The sequence below is a fragment of the Heptranchias perlo genome, chromosome 11 (genome assembly GCF_035084215.1).
Source record: "Heptranchias perlo isolate sHepPer1 chromosome 11, sHepPer1.hap1, whole genome shotgun sequence".
NCBI classification, from domain to species: domain Eukaryota; kingdom Metazoa; phylum Chordata; class Chondrichthyes; order Hexanchiformes; family Hexanchidae; genus Heptranchias; species Heptranchias perlo.
In genome coordinates, this window is record NC_090335.1 from 54,402,239 (window position 1) to 54,419,676 (window position 17,438).

Below are 17,438 nucleotides of genomic sequence, written 5' to 3' on the forward strand. Positions count from 1 at the left end.
AATAAAAATAAACATGTCCTTGCTGTAAGACTCCTGTCTTGTCATAGACAGAAATTCAATCTTCCACAATGTTGCTCTTCATATTTTATTGTGTTATACACTGGATCCTCCTGCCTGATCTATCCGGCACACGAAAACCTGTACTAGCCAAAGTGTTCAGCAACAGAATTGTTCAACAATATACACAAGGAGCCGACCAACCCAGAACCTACCAACCATAGGTCACTCCACCAGACAGCCACATTAAAGAAATCACTGAAACATCAATTTTAAGGATGTTGGTGGAAAGCTTCATTTTCCATTTGAACCAGGTTAAAAAACACATTTTGTTCTGACAAAAATGTAATAACGTTAGGCATATGCTTTGAGTCTGACTTCAAGTGTATACCAGTATCAAGCTTCTATGAGCCCAAGTTCATTACATTTCTGTCAGCACAGACCTTGCAAGATCTTTGTTAGTGGTTTTGCAGGTATTTCTGGTGCTCTGTTTAGAACTGTATCTTACTTCACCCTTACCATCCTGGCCCCCATGCTAGCTGGCATTGTAAATGGTTCCCTATCCTCAAGTACTCTCCCCCTCCCTTTCAAAACCACAGTCATCACACCCCTCCTCAAAAAACCCACCCTCACTCTGTGCTTGCAATCTAATGCCTCATCTCCAACTTCCCTTTCCTTGAATGTATTGTTACCTCCCAAATCAGTACCCATCTTTACCATAACTCCTTGTTTGAATCTCTCCAATCAGATTTCTGTCCCTGCCACAGCACAATAACAGCCCAAATCAAAGTCACAAATGACATCCTCTATGATCGTGATGATGGTGCACTATCCCTCCTCGTCCTAGTCAACATCTTTGCGGCCTTTGACATGACCGACCACACCATCCTCCTCCAATACCTCTCCTCCGTTGTCCAGCTCAGTGGGATTGCCCTCGCTTGGTTTCACTCTTACCTATCCAATCATAGCCAGAATATCTCCAGCAATGGCTTCGATTCCCACTCTCTGGAGTCCCCAGGATCTCTCCGTGGATATCTTCTTCCTCATCTACATGCTGTTCCTTGGCAACATCATCCGAAGACATGGGGCGAACTTCCACGTGTATAGTAACATCACCCAGCTCTACCTCTCCACCACCTCTCTCAACCCCACAATTGCTTCTGTGCTATCAGTCTGCTTATCTGACATTCAGTTCTGGTTGAGCTGAAATTTCTTCCAGTTAAACATCAGGAAGAGCGAAGCCATCATCTTTGACCCGCATCACAAATTGCATACACTTGCCACCAATTCCATCAGCCTCTCGGCCGCTGTCTTAAGTTGAACCAGACTGTTCACAATCTTGGTGTCCTATTTGACCCTCAGCTGAGTTTCCAACCACATATCCTCTCCACTACAAAGACTGCCTACTTCCACCTCCATAAAATCGCCTGCTTCCACCCCTATCTCAGCCCAACTGCTGCTGAAACCCTTATTCTTTATCTTTGCAGCCTCCAGACACAACCATTCCAACCTGGGTGGCCTCCCATCCTCAATGCTCTGTAAACTTAATTTCATTTAAAACTCTGCTGCTGTTTTCCTGTCCTGCACCAAATCCCACTCACCCACCACCCCTGTCCTTGCTGACATTGGTTACTAGTCCCCCATCGCTGCCAATTTAAAATTCTCATCCTCATGTTTAATGCCTTGCTCCTGCCTATCTCTAAACTTCCTCCAGCCCTACAACCCCTCTAACACTCTCAGTTCATCTGACTCTAGTCTCTTGTACATTCCCCTCTCCTCTGTTCGGCCCACTATTGGCAGCCATGCCGTCAGCTGTCTAGGAACTATGTTTTGGAGCTCCCCGCCTAAATCCCTTCACCTCTCCATCTCCTGTTCCTTTTCTCATTTAAGACTCTCCTTAAAACCCACCTCTTTGACCAAGCTTTTGGTCACCCTTCCTAGTCTCTCCTCCGTTGGCTAGGCAACTATTTGTGTCCAATTATGCCTCGCCAAAGCACCCTTTGATGTTTTTTCTATGTTAAAGGTGCTATATAAATACAAATTGTTATTGCTTTCCTTCTTTCAAAAGGCGTAGGCATTCAGAAAGAAACTAAACATGGCTAATTAAGGTCTATAAATAGCCGGATGTGACATAATTTCTGTGATTGAAATCTACAGAGTCTGAACAGTATAACTGCAGCCAATACATGGCACATCTACTTCTATTAATTTAACATCAAAATACAGCTTGACTCCTTTATACCCTCTAGTTCTACCTTTATCACATTTTTGTTGCTCAGTGGATCCACTCCTATTCTTTTTCTTTTTCCTTGTCACTGTTGTGTTCTTGCGGTCAAAGGTTACTGGACTGTATTGTGGAAGGCTGTTGAATTTCTTTTCAAACTCTTGCTCCAGATTCCCTAACCTGGAAGGAAAACAAAACAGTTCTCAAATCCCTGTTATTTCCAGAGTCTTGGTCAAGTCCACAAGCTTTCAAGGTTTTTCCTTCATTTCCAAATTAAATAAGATGGGCTTTACCAGATAAGAATGAGGTCCAGTAGGACTCTTTTTGAACTCATGGCATATTTAACTTACCACATTGTATGGCCAGTAATACACTTTAATGGTGGAGTTTTTCCCACTTCCCTATGTAATATTGCTGGTGTACCAGTGCTGAGTAGCTGCAGACAAATCAAGTTTACAAAAGGGAAACTTTCACAAGCTCTCTCCTTGCAAAATCATGTGTCGTAATTGTGGTTTTCAGAAATTAGAAGGGCGTTTATTAAAACCAATAATGGTAATACACAAAATGTAAAAGAGCTAAGATTGAGACGTTACTGACAGAAGTCATAAATTTAATAAAATATTGCCAGAATTTTTACAGCATTAGACAAGTCCTCAATATTACTCAATTAGGGAGGCAAAAAACAATTAGTGCAAACAAATTTTAAAATATTCTTGAAGGCAGGGTGATATGAAAAACCAAGTACTCTTTTCTAATAGCTGACATTTCATCTATGCAGATAAAATATCACATAATATGAGGCGATCAGTCTCAGCTAAATGCATACACACATACAGATTGATGGTGTAACAGCTATAATCAGTTCTTTCAAGGCCCAATGAAAATCAGATACCAGTGATAAGTCCATTCCATAACACTACAGTTTGCAAGTTAGACACAAAAGATTACCCGACACACAAATCCATTAGCTTAACTCATGGTTGAACGACAGGCAGGCTGCCAGGTAAATTCCTAACAGCAGTGGGGGAGGGGAAAGCAGAGAAAAAATTGATTTCTTACCCAAGAGCAGATTCATCTTTCTGTTTCAATTTCTTCAACTTCTTGGTTCCACTGGTCCCAACATTTGAAAATGGCCAATCTTCCTCCTTCCAACATCCCTCATGGTCAGAGGAACCCCCTTTCCCTGAGGCTTTCTTTCCTAAAAGCATTACAAATACATTTTTGTATCATTCAGTGAAGACACGGATATCGCATTTATACTCCACAATGCAAACTGAGAGGAAGCCATTCCCGAGTTTGCTTCAGATCTGATTTACACTGGCTCTTCCAACCCATTCTTACTTCCTAGTGTGGAAATAGCTTAGATATTTTTGACTTTTTGAGGTTAACTTCTCCATGTTTTGTTTTGTAACTGACTGCTTAAATACAGGGAAATTTATATTATTAAAACAAGAGTTTTAATTTGCCATTATTCCAAATTGTGAATTAGTTTGGCAATTCGGTAGCAAAACTTTTGTGCTGTGTGTTCAACGGGAAACATTAACTCCATCTACTACCCTGCACTTTTGACCTGAACTGCAGAAGATCATCGTCTACACTATAGTTGGAGATCTACAGTCCTCCTTCCAGCAAGATAAGCCAGTGCTGTAACAGCTGACCTTGTGCTTCACAGTAACTGCCTGCAACTGCAGCTGCCAGATCAGCCCAGACCAGAGAGAGAGAGACAAACTGCTCCCCCAAAGCGAATCTTGCCCCCTTTCCCCCAAGCTACAGTGGTGAGCACTAAAGCCAGTATACTCTCACCTCCAGTGATCCCTTCGGCAGCCTCCAGATCAATGATCTTAGCAGAGCTGACAAGTTTAAAATATATACAGGCACACTCCCTGTGTCTCTAAAAGTGCTCATCTACTGATGAGAGGTGTGTTGAAACAGCCAGGCTCTGTACTGCCAGCTCCACTAACATAAGGTTGTTGAAGGCATCACTGGAGGCGAACGTATATTCCCTTTAGACCTCACCTCTGTAGCTTGGGGACAATTGTTGATATCGGAGAAGTGTTTTTGAGTAGCTCTCTCGGTTTTATGGCTAGTTAAGCAGCTGGAGCAGTGAGCGGCTGCATGAGGGACCTAACAGCCGGCTGAGTAAATGGAGGCAAAGAGTGCGAGTGAGGGCTTACGCTGATGGGTGTGGAGTGAGAGAGCAATTAACAGTGTACAACAAGTTAGGAGCTCTTGATTATCTACCTCTAGGGGGTCGTCTCCATTACCACAAATAGTTGAAGTTTCACTGCAATGTTTTATGTGTTTAACTTTTCCAAAGACCAGTTGACAAATTATTAAGGCATCTGAAGGAAATATCCACTCATCAAATTGTTTAACAGGACAAATCTTGTACAACAACAGATGATGCATGGCATCCTACTGGTCCAGACATAACCATATTTTTCTTGCTCCATTTTATTCCCCTCCTCTCGAAGGCACAGTGATCTTGCATCTGTATTTTGTGCAAGAGGCTCGTCGTCATGTGTGAGCTTCGACAGTGAGTTCCGACAGGCTATTCAACTGGGGAGGGCATCACGGCAGAACCTGATCCTACCCTCAGCCAACATTCACATGCTCTTATTGCAGGGCTGCTGAACAGCAATCAGGAGTGGTAGACCTAGCCGGTTTTCTGTTCTGTAACTTCGGGAGATTGAAGTCAAGTATAATTCCTCCAATGGGTACCCTGGCTGAAACTAGAATGTGTACATCTCAGATATAGTGTCCTTATTTCTAAGTCATTAAAGGAGTCCAGAACAAAGCCCGATGCAGCCACAATGCACTGATTCTCCAGAAAACCCTTTCAAAAAGTTTCTCATACAATAGATGTTATTATGGAAACCTTTATAATGCTGCCATCTATTGGCCAATATATGCCCATACAGGACATGATAATACTTTGTGGAATTTCCCCAGCAAATGCATGTTGTGGCCTAAATTAACCTTCGTGGATAGGCATGTGAATGAAAACTTACACATTCTAATGGCAAGAGCATCATCTTATCAAACATTATTAAATATGAAGGTTTTTTTCAATACTGTGTTTTAAAAAGCATTAGCTTTTGTAACCTTTAAAACACATACCAACACTACAAGCATGAAAGTTATTGTCGAACGTCCATTACTATCTAACAACCTTTTTATTCAGTTCAAGGTGCAACACTCCCATAAATATAATTAGTTTAGCAGTTCAGAAAAAGCCCTGTTTTGATATCTGTTCCATTCTAGCTCATAATTGTGCATGCATTCATTTTGGTGTACACTACGTCTGAGTGAAGATTTAAGCTGCCTATCTGTGCTGTTTTTTAACCCTCGAGTGCCGCTGGCTGTTTAATAAAATATATTTTACATCACTTTCAGAAATAATTTTCTTCAACTTTCTAAAAACCAGGAGTTTGGAACTAACAGGTTTTTGAACACAAGTATTTTAATGCTACCAACAAATTGCAGTTTTGAAAGAGTTTTCAACATGACATTGAATCCCAGTTAATGTAGCTTTTGGAAGTAGCAACATCAGGGCCCCAAGTAAAAATGAATCACAGTAAAACGGCTCCATTCTACACTAGATTGGAAAAAGCAACAAGGGTAGACCAGGGGAGACCTTTGTCGAGATCGGAGTTGATGACTAGTACAACCAGGTACAGGAATTCCATGAAAAGGAGACAAGTGCTGAGGGAAACCAAGGAAATTGAATATCCCAACACTGGACAAACAGGGGGCTTGAGGGGGAGAGGAGCTAAATACGATTAAAATCACTAAGGAATTGGTACTCAGTAAATTAATGGGATGCATGGCAGATAAATCCCCTGGACCTGATGGCTTACATCCTAGGGTCTTGAGGGAAGTGGCAGTAGGGATTGTGGATGCTTTGGTAATAATTTTCCAAAATTCTCTGGACTCGGCAAAGGTCCAGGCAGATTGGAAAACTGCTAATGTAACACCCTTATTTAAAAAGGGTAGTAGGCAGAAGGCTGGAAATTATAGACCAGTTAGCCTAACATCTGTGGTGGGTAAAATTTTGGAGTCTATTATTAAGGAGACAGTAGCGGAACATTTGGATAAACATAATTTAATAGGACAAAGTCAGCATGGTTTTATGAAGGGGAAGTCATGTCTGACAAATTTGCTTGAGTTCTTTGAGGGCATAAGGTACAGGGTGGATAAAGGGGAACCAGTGGACGTAGTGTATTTAGACTTCCAGAAGGCATTCGACAAGGTGCCACATAAAAGATTACTGCTCAAGATAAAGAATCACTGGATTGGGGGTAATATTCTGGCATGGGTGGAGGATTGGTTATCTAACAGGAAGCAGAGAGTTGGGATAAATGGTTCATTCTCGGATTGGCAACCTGTAGCCAGTGGTGTTCCGCAGGGGTCGGTGCTGGGTCCCCAACTCTTTACAATCTATATTAACGATTTGGAGGAGGGGACCGAGTGTAACATATCAAAGTTTGTAGATGATACAAAGATGGGAGGGAAAGTAGAGAGTGAGGAGGACATATAAAACCTACAAGGGGATATAGACAGGCTGGGTGAGTGGGCGGAGATTTGGCAGATGCAATACAATATTGGAAAATGTGAGGTTATGCACTTTGGCAGGAAAAATCGGAGAGCAAGTTATTATCTTAATGGCGAGAAACTGGAAAGTACTGCAGTACAAAGGGATCTGGGGGTCCTAGTGCAAGAAAATCAAAAGGTTAGTATGCAGGTGCAGCAGGTGATCAAGAAGGCCAACGGAATGTTGGCTTTTATTGCTAGGGGGATAGAATATAAAAACAGGGAGGTATTGCTGCAAGTTATATAAGGTATGGTGAGACCGCACCTGGAATACTGCATACAGTTTTGGTCTCCATACTTAAGAAAAGACATACTTGCTCTCGAGGCAATACAAAGAAGGTTCACTCGGTTAATCCCGGGGATGAGGGGGCGGACATATGAGGAGAGGTTGAATAGATTGGGACTCTACTCATTGGAGTTCAGAAGAATGAGAGGCGATCTTATTGAAACATATAAGATTGTGAAGGGGCTTGATCGGGTGGATGCGGTAAGGATGTTCCCAAGGATGGGTGAAACTAGAACTAGGGGGCATAATCTTAGAATAAGGGGCTGCTCTTTCAAAACTGAGATGGGGAGAAACTTCTTCACTCAGAGGGTAGTAGGTCTGTGGAATTTGCTGCCCCAGGAAGCTGTGGAAGCTACATCATTAAATAAATTTAAAACAGAAATAGACAGTTTCCTAGAAGTAAAGGGAATTAGAGGTTACGGGGAGCGGGCAGGAAATTGGACATGAAGCTGAATTCGGATCGGTCAAGGCCCTGTCGGTGGCGGAGCGGGCCCAGGGGCTGAGTGGCCGGGTCCTGTTCCTACTTCTTGTGTTCTCTAGATTTGAGGTTAGGATCAGATCAACCATGATCTTATTGAATGGCGGAGCAGGCTCGAGGGGCCGATTGGCCTACTCCTGCTCCTATTTCTTATGTTCTTAAATGGGGCGATTTAATATAAACCAAAACTGACAAATCAGCATTTCAGCCCAGTCAACATTTGCTGACAAAAGTCAGCAGAAACAGGGCCCTTCTCCCAGTTGCTCTTTCCTAAGTACAGCTGCAAATGGAAGGGATCTCAGATACTGCATTCTGTAGGCAGGAATTTTCACGAGAACAAGTATGCAGCAGCTGGGAGCCCTTTCACTACCAGCAGCACTGAGGGATGAGACAGAAGGAGACTGATGGCAATGAATGGGCGAGGGAAGGGAGCAGAAGCTGGGAGTGTCACTTTGAGGTGGGTAGGAAGGAGAGTGTCAGCATGAACTGAGCGGGAATGGGGAGAGAGTGCAACATGGGGTGGAAAGAGTGCTAGCCAGAAATAACAAGGGGGAAAGAGAGCCAGCATGACTGGCAAGGTTGGAAGGGGAAAGATGAAGGCCAACGTGCAGAGGTGAAGGAGAGAAGAACAGCACCAGCTAGAATGGTGGAGGAAAGTGTTGAAGAAAAGTACCAGCTTGAACTGGGCTGGGGGGGGAGGAGAACAATGCCAGGTTAAATTAAGAACGGAAAGGGAAAATAATGTCAGTCAATATGTGAATGTTGTGTGCACTCTTGTGTAGAAAAACATGGCATATTTGCAATACAACATATGATAATGTGCACAATTCAACATTTAATCTATTTGTAATAGGAACATAGGGCACATGCACTATCTATAATTTATGCTTCAATTCATTCCACTGCCTACATTTCTAGCGCTCTCTCATTCCCCATCTCCACGCCATGCACGACACCCTGACCAAAAGCACAGGGAAGCAACCTATTTTGGTTTTATCCATGTTGCTCAGTAAACAGATGCGAGATGAGATAGCACTCGCCCTCTGAATTTGACTGTTCACAGTAGGAAAGCATCTTACTTCTATTTCTGCCTCTCCTGCAGAGATCAAAAATGAACTGAAAATGTATATCACATCTTTCACCTCATTGTGTGGTGCATTAGTACATCACTAACCCTACAAATTGTACATTCAAGGTGAGCTACCTTGTAAAATCTGTGATTTAGAATATCTTCACTTACCTCTGTCAACATTAGCCCGTAAAGATGTCAACATGCCTTCCGACACCAAAGTCTTATAAAGAGCACCTTTACATGATCGTTCAGATTTTCTGGACCCAGGGGCTTCTGTCTTTTTACTGATTTCCTTGTTTTCAGCTTTCACTTCACCTAGTGCATTATGGGAAAGTAGTTGCTCAGTGACAGGAAAAGGTTCAGTTTTGATGGGGCTGGTGGTAATCTTTTCAGGATCAGCAACCTTTGAATGTTTGTTGAGTTCTGAAACCTTTTCAGCAGGTAATTTTATTTGTTTTGGTTTCATTTTTTTCTTTGGTGGGCTGGAGACAGAATGTAACAGATTTTCAGCTGATTTTGCTGAGCATCGTCCACTTTTCACTGGGGTTCCTGAAGGTTTTTCAGTGCCCCAATCACCTTTAGCAACAGCATCAATAGTGTACATTAAGCTTTCCATGTCGGACTCTGATGATTTCCGTTTTTTCCCGCTTTTTTTTAATGTCTGTTTTTCAACTTTGGTAGATTCGAGCTTAACTTTTTTCTTCTTCTTCTTTTTAATTTTTTCACTTTTGTTAAGACTTGTCACAGAAGTGTCAGTTAACAAAGACAGCGATTTGTCATTTGTAATCCAGTCCTGTGGCTTAATATCATCATTATGCTTTGTACCTAATCCAGAAGTAACAGTGGGGACCTCAGACGTGTGCCCATCCTCTGAGGTACCTGTAGTAGGTTCATTTTTTACTCCTTCTGTTACCAACCGGTCCGAACACATCTGAAGCAAAAAACATACATTGTAATTAAACAGAATTTTCAGAGGATCATACTGGAAAAAATTCCTAAAATTTTCACTGCCACCGGAGATAATGGAGGACAGTATGCGAATAGGGCTGCCAATTCTGGTTGGATGTATTCCTGAAGGTTTCATCACACAAACTCCCATCTCCAACCGCCCCATCCAGTCAAACAGCCTTTTTTCCCCCATCCCCTTTATTTTATTTATTAGTTTAATAAATAAAAGTGTTCTAATAAAATGAAAAAAAAAAAATTTTTTTTAATGCCCCTATGATTTTTCCCCTGGGTTGCTCACAGCAGTGTCCAGTCGGTTAATCTTCAATTCCTGGAGACTCTAGGATAATCCTGGAGGGTTGGCAACGCTACAAGCAAACAGTTAAACTGCATTATGGCTGCCACTAATTCTAATTAACAACATGGTAACAGCCCTCCATTTAATAGCACCATTAGAACGAACAAAGTCTTGGCCGAAATGATGCAGGGATGAGTGCCAATTGACATCTGTAAACTTGGAGGAATTAGAACTGAGCTCTGCAAGGTATGGTTCACTTCAAAGGGAATAAAGATTAATGGTTAAATAGAGTCACTGTCAAATGAAATATTTACTTAGCCGCTGAACTGAAGGAGGAACAGAAACTTCATCCTACAATTTGGCTCAGATTGGACTGGAGCACCTTTCAATTTAACCTGTTCTCTTCAAGCCCTTGTGATCACAGGTGAGTCAGCAGAGGTTATAAACTGTCATCAATGGGTGATTACGTTTAATATATGTATCAGCAATACCACAATCTTTCCACAAGCACTGGGTAATAAATATTGAATGTTGAAAATGCACCAAAAGTTTACTTGGCTCCAGTAGGTGAGTTGAAAATATTGAATACCAATCCAGCATGGTATCAACTGCAGAATATTGTGAATTGCTTTGAATTTTATTTTAATCTGTTCTTGTATAATCAAGATTATTTTGCTTTTCTATTCACCAAGGGTACACATGCACACTCTCACTTGAACTATACAGCTTATAAGCCTCAAAGGAGAGAGGTTTACATACCGACATCATGGTTTATTTTTCTGTAAAACACTATTCATGAGTTGTTTTATTCACTATAAATTCACACACTCCAGTGATCGCAGTAAGCAATTCCAGCAGTGGCCTGTAGGAGTACGAAGTCATTTCTGGAATTAACGTAAGTGTACTTATTTATGTATTATTTTAGCTTTGCAGTCTTAGGAAGCATACCTCTGCTAACTGAAACAACGCTGAATTCCCACACTGCTTTGTAGAGTCAGGGACCCCTGACTGCGCTGTATTGGAGGAAATCTGCGTGAAGGAAGAAAAGAAAACATCAGTTTCAACTGAAATGTCATACTCTTTACTTTAATAGTTACATCTCTGGCAGCAGAGAGAAAAGAATTGTGACCAAAACAAAAAAATACTTATTAATTTTTGAGCACTTAATCGTCAGAATTGAGTAAATGGTTGCTAAATTTCACATACTGTCAGTACAATGTTTTTATTAAGGGCAGAGTTTGAAATCTGTTGCCAGCTACTATTTTGCCAGTACCTTTCCAGTTCTGCAAGTAGAATTTGTAATAATTAGCAATATTCCTACTTAATTAAATGCACAGTATCCACTTGCAAGTGATTACACGAGACTAGTAAATTCATACTGAGGTATAAAATGGGAAGTGGATGACATCACTAGGAAATGCTTAAAACAACATGAAAACATTGGGAAACAGTCAGAATCAGATCCACCAGTGGAGAGATTTGAATGAATCATAAAATGATACAGTACAGGAGATGCCATTTAGCCCATTGTGTCTGTGCCAACTGAAAAAGAGCTATCCAGCCTAATCCCACTTTCCAGCTCTTGGTCCATAGCCTTGTAGATTATGGCACTTCAAGCGCATATCCAAGTACTTTTTAAATGTGATGAGGGTTTCTGCTTCTACCACCCTTTCAGGCAGTGAGTTCCAGACCCCCACCACCCTCTGGGTGAAAAAAAATCTCCTCAACTCCCCTCTAATCCTTTTACCAATTACTTTAAATCTATGCTCCCTGGTTATTGACCTCTCTGCTAAGGGAAATAGGTCCTTCCTATCCACTCTAACTAGGCCCCTCATAATTTTATACACCTCAATTAAATCTCCCCTCAGCCTCCTCTGTTCCAAAGAAAACAACCCCAGCCTATCCAATCTTTCCTCATAGCTAAAATTCTCCAGTCCTGGCAACATCCTCATATATCTCGTCTGTACCCTCTCTAGTGCAATCACATCTTTCTTGTAATGTGGTGACCAGAACTGTACGCAGTACTCTACCTGTGGCCTAACTAGTGTTTCATACAGTTCTAGCATAACCTCCCTGCTCTTATATTCTGTGCCTCGGCTAATAAAGGAAAGGAAGGATCTGTGGACGTGCACTCCAAGGTCCATCTGTTCCTCTACACTTCTCAGTACCTTACCATTTATTGTGTATTCCCTTGCCCTATTTGCCCTCCCCAAATGCATTACCTCACACTTCTTAGGAGAACAACCCCAGCTTCTCCAGTCCCGCCACATAACTGAAGTCCCTCATCCTTGGTACCATTCTAGTAAGTTTCAGCTACACCCTCTCCAAGGCCTTGACATCCTTTCAAAAGTGTGGTGTCTAGAATTGGGCACAATATGCTCTCTAACTTCTTAAGATAGAGAACGGTGTCCAAGACACCAATGTACAAAAGCTTTAGCTGTGGAGCCTGCATAAATAACTGTGCATACAGCACCACAAAGATGGCTAACAATGTCAGATTCACAATGCAAACATAATGCTACACTGGTATCCTCAATCCTGTCCGAATCAATGAACATTCTGTTGGCTAGTGACAAACCTGTCCAGTGGAAAATATATAATACTCTTCCCCAATAAAGGGCACACTTTATGTTAGGCACAATTCATGACTGATCACAAATCCCAGACACTGGTGCAACAACCTACAGACAGAAATTGCCAACTAAACTGGAGAAATTCAATAAAAACTTCTCTCAATGAGCTCTATGACTGTAAGAGGTTATTTGAGTTTATATTCCAACAAACATACAAAAATGACAAACCATGAATTTAAACTTCTTCTGGTTTGTGAGACAATAAAGATCTGCTGCCAAAAGCAGGGGAAAAAAAACTAAAGGCAGAGCTCAGAGTGGGAAAAGCGTATGTGACAACAGAGTGCGAATTTCTTAATGGGACAACACGATATCCTCCCCCCAGAGAATGGTAATATCCTATTTTTATGTGAAAAATGAAACACGATTTCAACAGTACAACAAATATTCAAATGTAATGGATGACGGGGGGGGGGAAGAGGGGGAAACAGAAGAGTGTCATAAGATAGAATTAGATCTGCGACAAATGTTCGGGTCAACAGGTTTATTACCAAGAGCATATTTTGTTCAATATGAATTGACCTACAAACAACTGTCTTTCTGTCACTATAAGATAAGCTTGCCCTTCACTATTCAGGTTAATGGACAAATTTACTTGTTCTCATTGTATTTTTAAGTTGTAGAGTAAAAGGTGGAATTAACAGGACAATGAACACAGCAGCAATGCACACTTAAGTGTAGTAAAGTATAGCAAGTGGGCTTTATTATACTAGCTAAAGTTAAGAAACCAAAAGAATATATTGGTGTTTAATGATGTCAAAGCCCATCCTGTCAACTTACCTCCTTGGTTGTCAAGGCATGTTCTCCCGCTAAGAGCAGCATGCTGAGTCCTCCCATTTGAGTAGGATCTATCAGTAAAGAGATACATGCATGCGTTATTCATTCCTGAAGTATTCCCATTACACAATCTATTACAACTGGATCTAGTTCAGACAATAACATGTTAACCGATTTACAGATAGAAGTCAGCCAGTAAACTACCACCTTATAAAGAAAAATCTAAAAATGTATTGCAGATATTGTTACAATATGCTATTCTGAACAAAGATTCTCCTGATGGCTCAGTGGGTAAATGGTCTAGGGGTGGTGTAGTTATGAGCTATACAAATTTCTATTTCAATACCATACCATCTTATCATATCTCTAAGAAATGTCCCAAAGCTCTAAACGTACATGAAATGCTCTGAAGTGCAGTCACTGTTTTGTAGACAAACACGGCAGCCATGATGCACATTGCATATAGATGAGAAAGACCTCAAGTTATATCCCTGGTCCATACTCAGTTAGCTGACCTTAGCCAGGAAAGCAGTGGGCACACTACAATTGGCCTCACCGCCCTGGGTGAGGAGAGATTTGAGCCTAAGATCCTTGCTCATGATCGTAATTCTAGCGATCTCCGTTAGAAAATTGTGTGTGTATGTCAGGCAAAGACAGAATTGGATCAGCTGTGATGCCCCCATGAGTGAACAGTTTTCCAATACTGACTGTGCCACTAGCTGATGTTTCACATCTATCATTTTCAGACATTCATAAATAGTAGGGCTGTCACCGAAAATAAACTCTTTTCACCTCTTGTGAAAATATACTTCACCCTCATGTTTATGGGATTCTGCTTTTCGAGCACATTAAATTATTCCAAAAAAGTCAGCGCTCAAAGCAGGAAGCTATCTGGGGCAAGATCCGGGTCCCAAAACAAAACTGAATTCTCTGTTTTTTTTCCCCTTACTTAAAATCAGCTCCAGAGTTCCATACACATCACTGGATCCAATTTTCAGCAAGAAAAAAAATAGGAGAAATTTTTCGAAGAAATCTGACGATCAATTTTTGTTGGTCCTCCAACCCCAAAAAAATCTTTGAATTTATAGGGTGGGGGAGAGGGTTAAGGAAAATTAGCAACAAACGGCATTAATGATCTTAAATGAGATGGAGAATTTATTATTGTGTTGATAAAATGTAAATTTGTGTCCTTTTAAGACTACAAAGTGTAATTGCACTGAATTCTTCAAATAAATGCTTGAGCCGATTACAGGTCAGATCGGAATTCTTTAAGTTTAAAAAGGATCCAAATTTTATCAAGTGAAATCAAGATCAATGTTGACTCACAGTTTAACTCACGAATGGTTAGGGAACCATAGAGACTGGGATATGCTGATCTTAAAATCTGTAACAATGTGTGCCATCTGGAGTGTTGACATATAGGCTGAGAAACTGGTTTTGAATTCAAAACCGGCGAAGTGGACTGCACACCTGGAGCACGTGGCCTGTAAATGTTGGCCCAACGCTCGCTCTGAATTGGGCCTCAGACCTTATTTCCATAAAACCGGCGAGCTGCGGACACCAAGCAGGTGCAGCTCATCGACTGGGGCCTTCGCAAAATCGGACACCGAGACAGACCACTGGTTAGGTCGCAATTCACCTGGAAAAACTGAGTGGAGCAAATGCCCAGTTTCTGCTGAATTTGGGAGTGGGACGCTATAACAGGCGTTAGGTCCCAATTAGCATATTTTCAAACCACCTAATGCCTGTTTCAGGCAAGCACTCTAGACACTGGACTTCCAAATAAGGGGGAAGAGAACTCAGGCATGGGATGCTGTCACCCGAAATTCATCCCACAAACACTCAGTTAGCGTCTAGGAATCTGGCTTGATGTGGGACAATTTCTCCCCCGTTGTTTTTAACATTAGATAGATAATGGGTAAATGCATGGTGTAGTGTGGCATGGGGCCATATAACCCAGTAAGTTAATGGAGGCGGGAATCAGTTGCTACTTACAAAATGCCATTGGAAAAAGCCTGGGAGCAAGTCACCCACCAGGTTCCATGGAGTAGGGCATGTTGAAGAGGAGGAGAAGAACTAAGAACTGGAGAGAAAAGAACTAAGAAAGGGATTGTTTTCTTAAAACAAAGTTGTTCTAATTGCTGAGACTGTAAAATAATGATGAACCCTTTTAAATTATCAACAGGATTATTTACCTGCCATGGCAAAGTTGATTTGTGGAATTTCCTCAGTCTTTACCACCCTTTTGGTAATGGGAAACTCCTTTGCAGGTTCTGTTGGAAATGTCCACAGCTTCTTCCTTGTTGTAACAGTAGGTGATGGACTTTTCAGCGGCTTGTTTGTGGTTGGACACCACTTGTAACCAGGGTTGGCCTTCAGAAAAGCATCCTTGTACTAAGAAAGAGCAATAGTAGGAGTTATTGACAGAAATAATCCAATACCATATTAAACCACTACAGGCTTGCTGTCACTGTACAAACTATCCCAAGAACAGAAACAATCCCAAATGATTAATCATGATAAACCTCTGCATGGTTTTCAGAAGGCATAATTTTGAGTGTAATTTGCAGTAATTCAACATATGCACTCGAGGTTTTGAATTGGGCTTTTTACTACAAATGTTTAAGCTGTAAGCACAGTCCTACAAGTCTTATGCTACTGAGTCAATTCCAAACTTTTATCTCATGTCAATGGTTGCAATCATCATAATTGAAGAGCAAATTAGGATCCACTTGCAATGGGACAGCATCACCAGATGATAATACATAGGGGGGTGGTCTGACCTTTATGGTACACTTGTACCACACCACATTTCAGTCAATGACCAACAAACAGCAGCAAGCACAAAAAAGTGTAGCAAACAGGGATACAGGTACGGAAGGATTATAAATTCCAATGAGCTGCGAGATCCTGGTAATCATTCTTGTAGGACAGAGCTCCCATTACTCCTTAAGTTAGATACAGTTTGTAACAATGAAAAGTTGTACATGGTCTGTTTGAAGAAATGAATTTGATGAGCGTGACTGAACATTTTCAGCTGATCAGGGAGAGCCAGCATGGATTTGTAAAGGGTAGGTCATGCCTGACGATCCTGATTGAATTATTTTTGAAGGGATGACTAAAGTAGTGGACAGGGGAATGTCTATGGATGTTGTTTATATGGACTTCCAGAAGGCATTCAATAAAGTCACTCATAAGAGACTGTTAGCTGAAGTTGAAGCTCATTGAATTGAGAGCAAATTATTGAACTGGTTAGGAAATTGGCTGAGCGGCTGAGTAGGGATAATGGGCAGGTACTCAAATTGTCAGGATGTGACTAGCGGTGTCCCACAGGGATCTGTGTTGGGGCCTCAACTATTCACTGTATTTATTAATGACTTAGATGATGGGATAGTCACACATCCACGATGACACAAAGATAGGCAGTGTGGATGGAAGCATTAAATTGCAGAGAAATATTAATAAATTAAGTGAATGGCCAAAACTGTGGCAAATGGATTTCAATGTAGGCAAGTGTGAGATCATCCACTTTGGACCCAAAAGGATAGACCAGAGTACTTTCTAAATGGTGAAAAGCTCATAACAGTGGAGGTCCAAAGAGACTTATGGGTCCATTAAAATGTAATGACAGGTGCAGAAAATAATCAAAAAGGCTAATGGAATGCTGGCCTTTATATCTAGAGGACTAGAATACAAGGGGGTGCTACAGCTATACAAAGTCCTGGTTAGACCACACCTGGAGTACTGTATTCAATTCCAGGCACTGTACCTTAGGACGGATATATTGGCCTTGCAGGGTGTGCAGCATAGATTTACTAGAATGATACCTGGACTCCAAGGGTTAAATTACGAGGAGAGATTACACAAACTAGGGTTGCATTCCCTGGGATTTAGAAGATTAAGAAGCGATTTGATCAAAGTTTTCAAGAAATTAAGGGGAACTGATAGGGTAGATGGACACAGACAGTAGCTTCCAAGTGTCAACACAGAGTCAATCTAACCTTAAAGCAGATTGCAGCGAGTTAGCCTACCCTAGCCCGGGTCACTTGTGCAGGTGCAATGATTCACTTTACAATCCCCAGGCTGCGGGGGAAAAAAAAATCAGTTCTTGGTCTCTAACCAGTGACCCTTTCTGAAT

General features: G+C 41.4%; 1 protein-coding gene across 4 annotated transcripts in view; it reads right to left on the reverse strand.

The window, feature by feature from the left end:
* LOC137327353 (HMG box transcription factor BBX) overlaps positions 1–17,438 on the reverse strand; it is a 164,834-nt gene that overhangs the window by 16,225 nt on the left and 131,171 nt on the right. For all 4 annotated transcript variants that reach the window (XM_067993059.1, XM_067993061.1, XM_067993058.1 and 1 more), the window contains 6 exons: positions 15,496–15,694; positions 13,304–13,371; positions 10,842–10,922; positions 8,819–9,581; positions 3,281–3,419; positions 2,253–2,401 (listed from right to left, as the gene is read on the reverse strand). In XM_067993059.1, the coding sequence (XP_067849160.1) occupies positions 2,253–2,401; positions 3,281–3,419; positions 8,819–9,581; positions 10,842–10,922; positions 13,304–13,371; positions 15,496–15,694 (1,399 nt within the window). The remainder of the gene's footprint in view (positions 1–2,252; positions 2,402–3,280; positions 3,420–8,818; positions 9,582–10,841; positions 10,923–13,303; positions 13,372–15,495; positions 15,695–17,438) is intronic.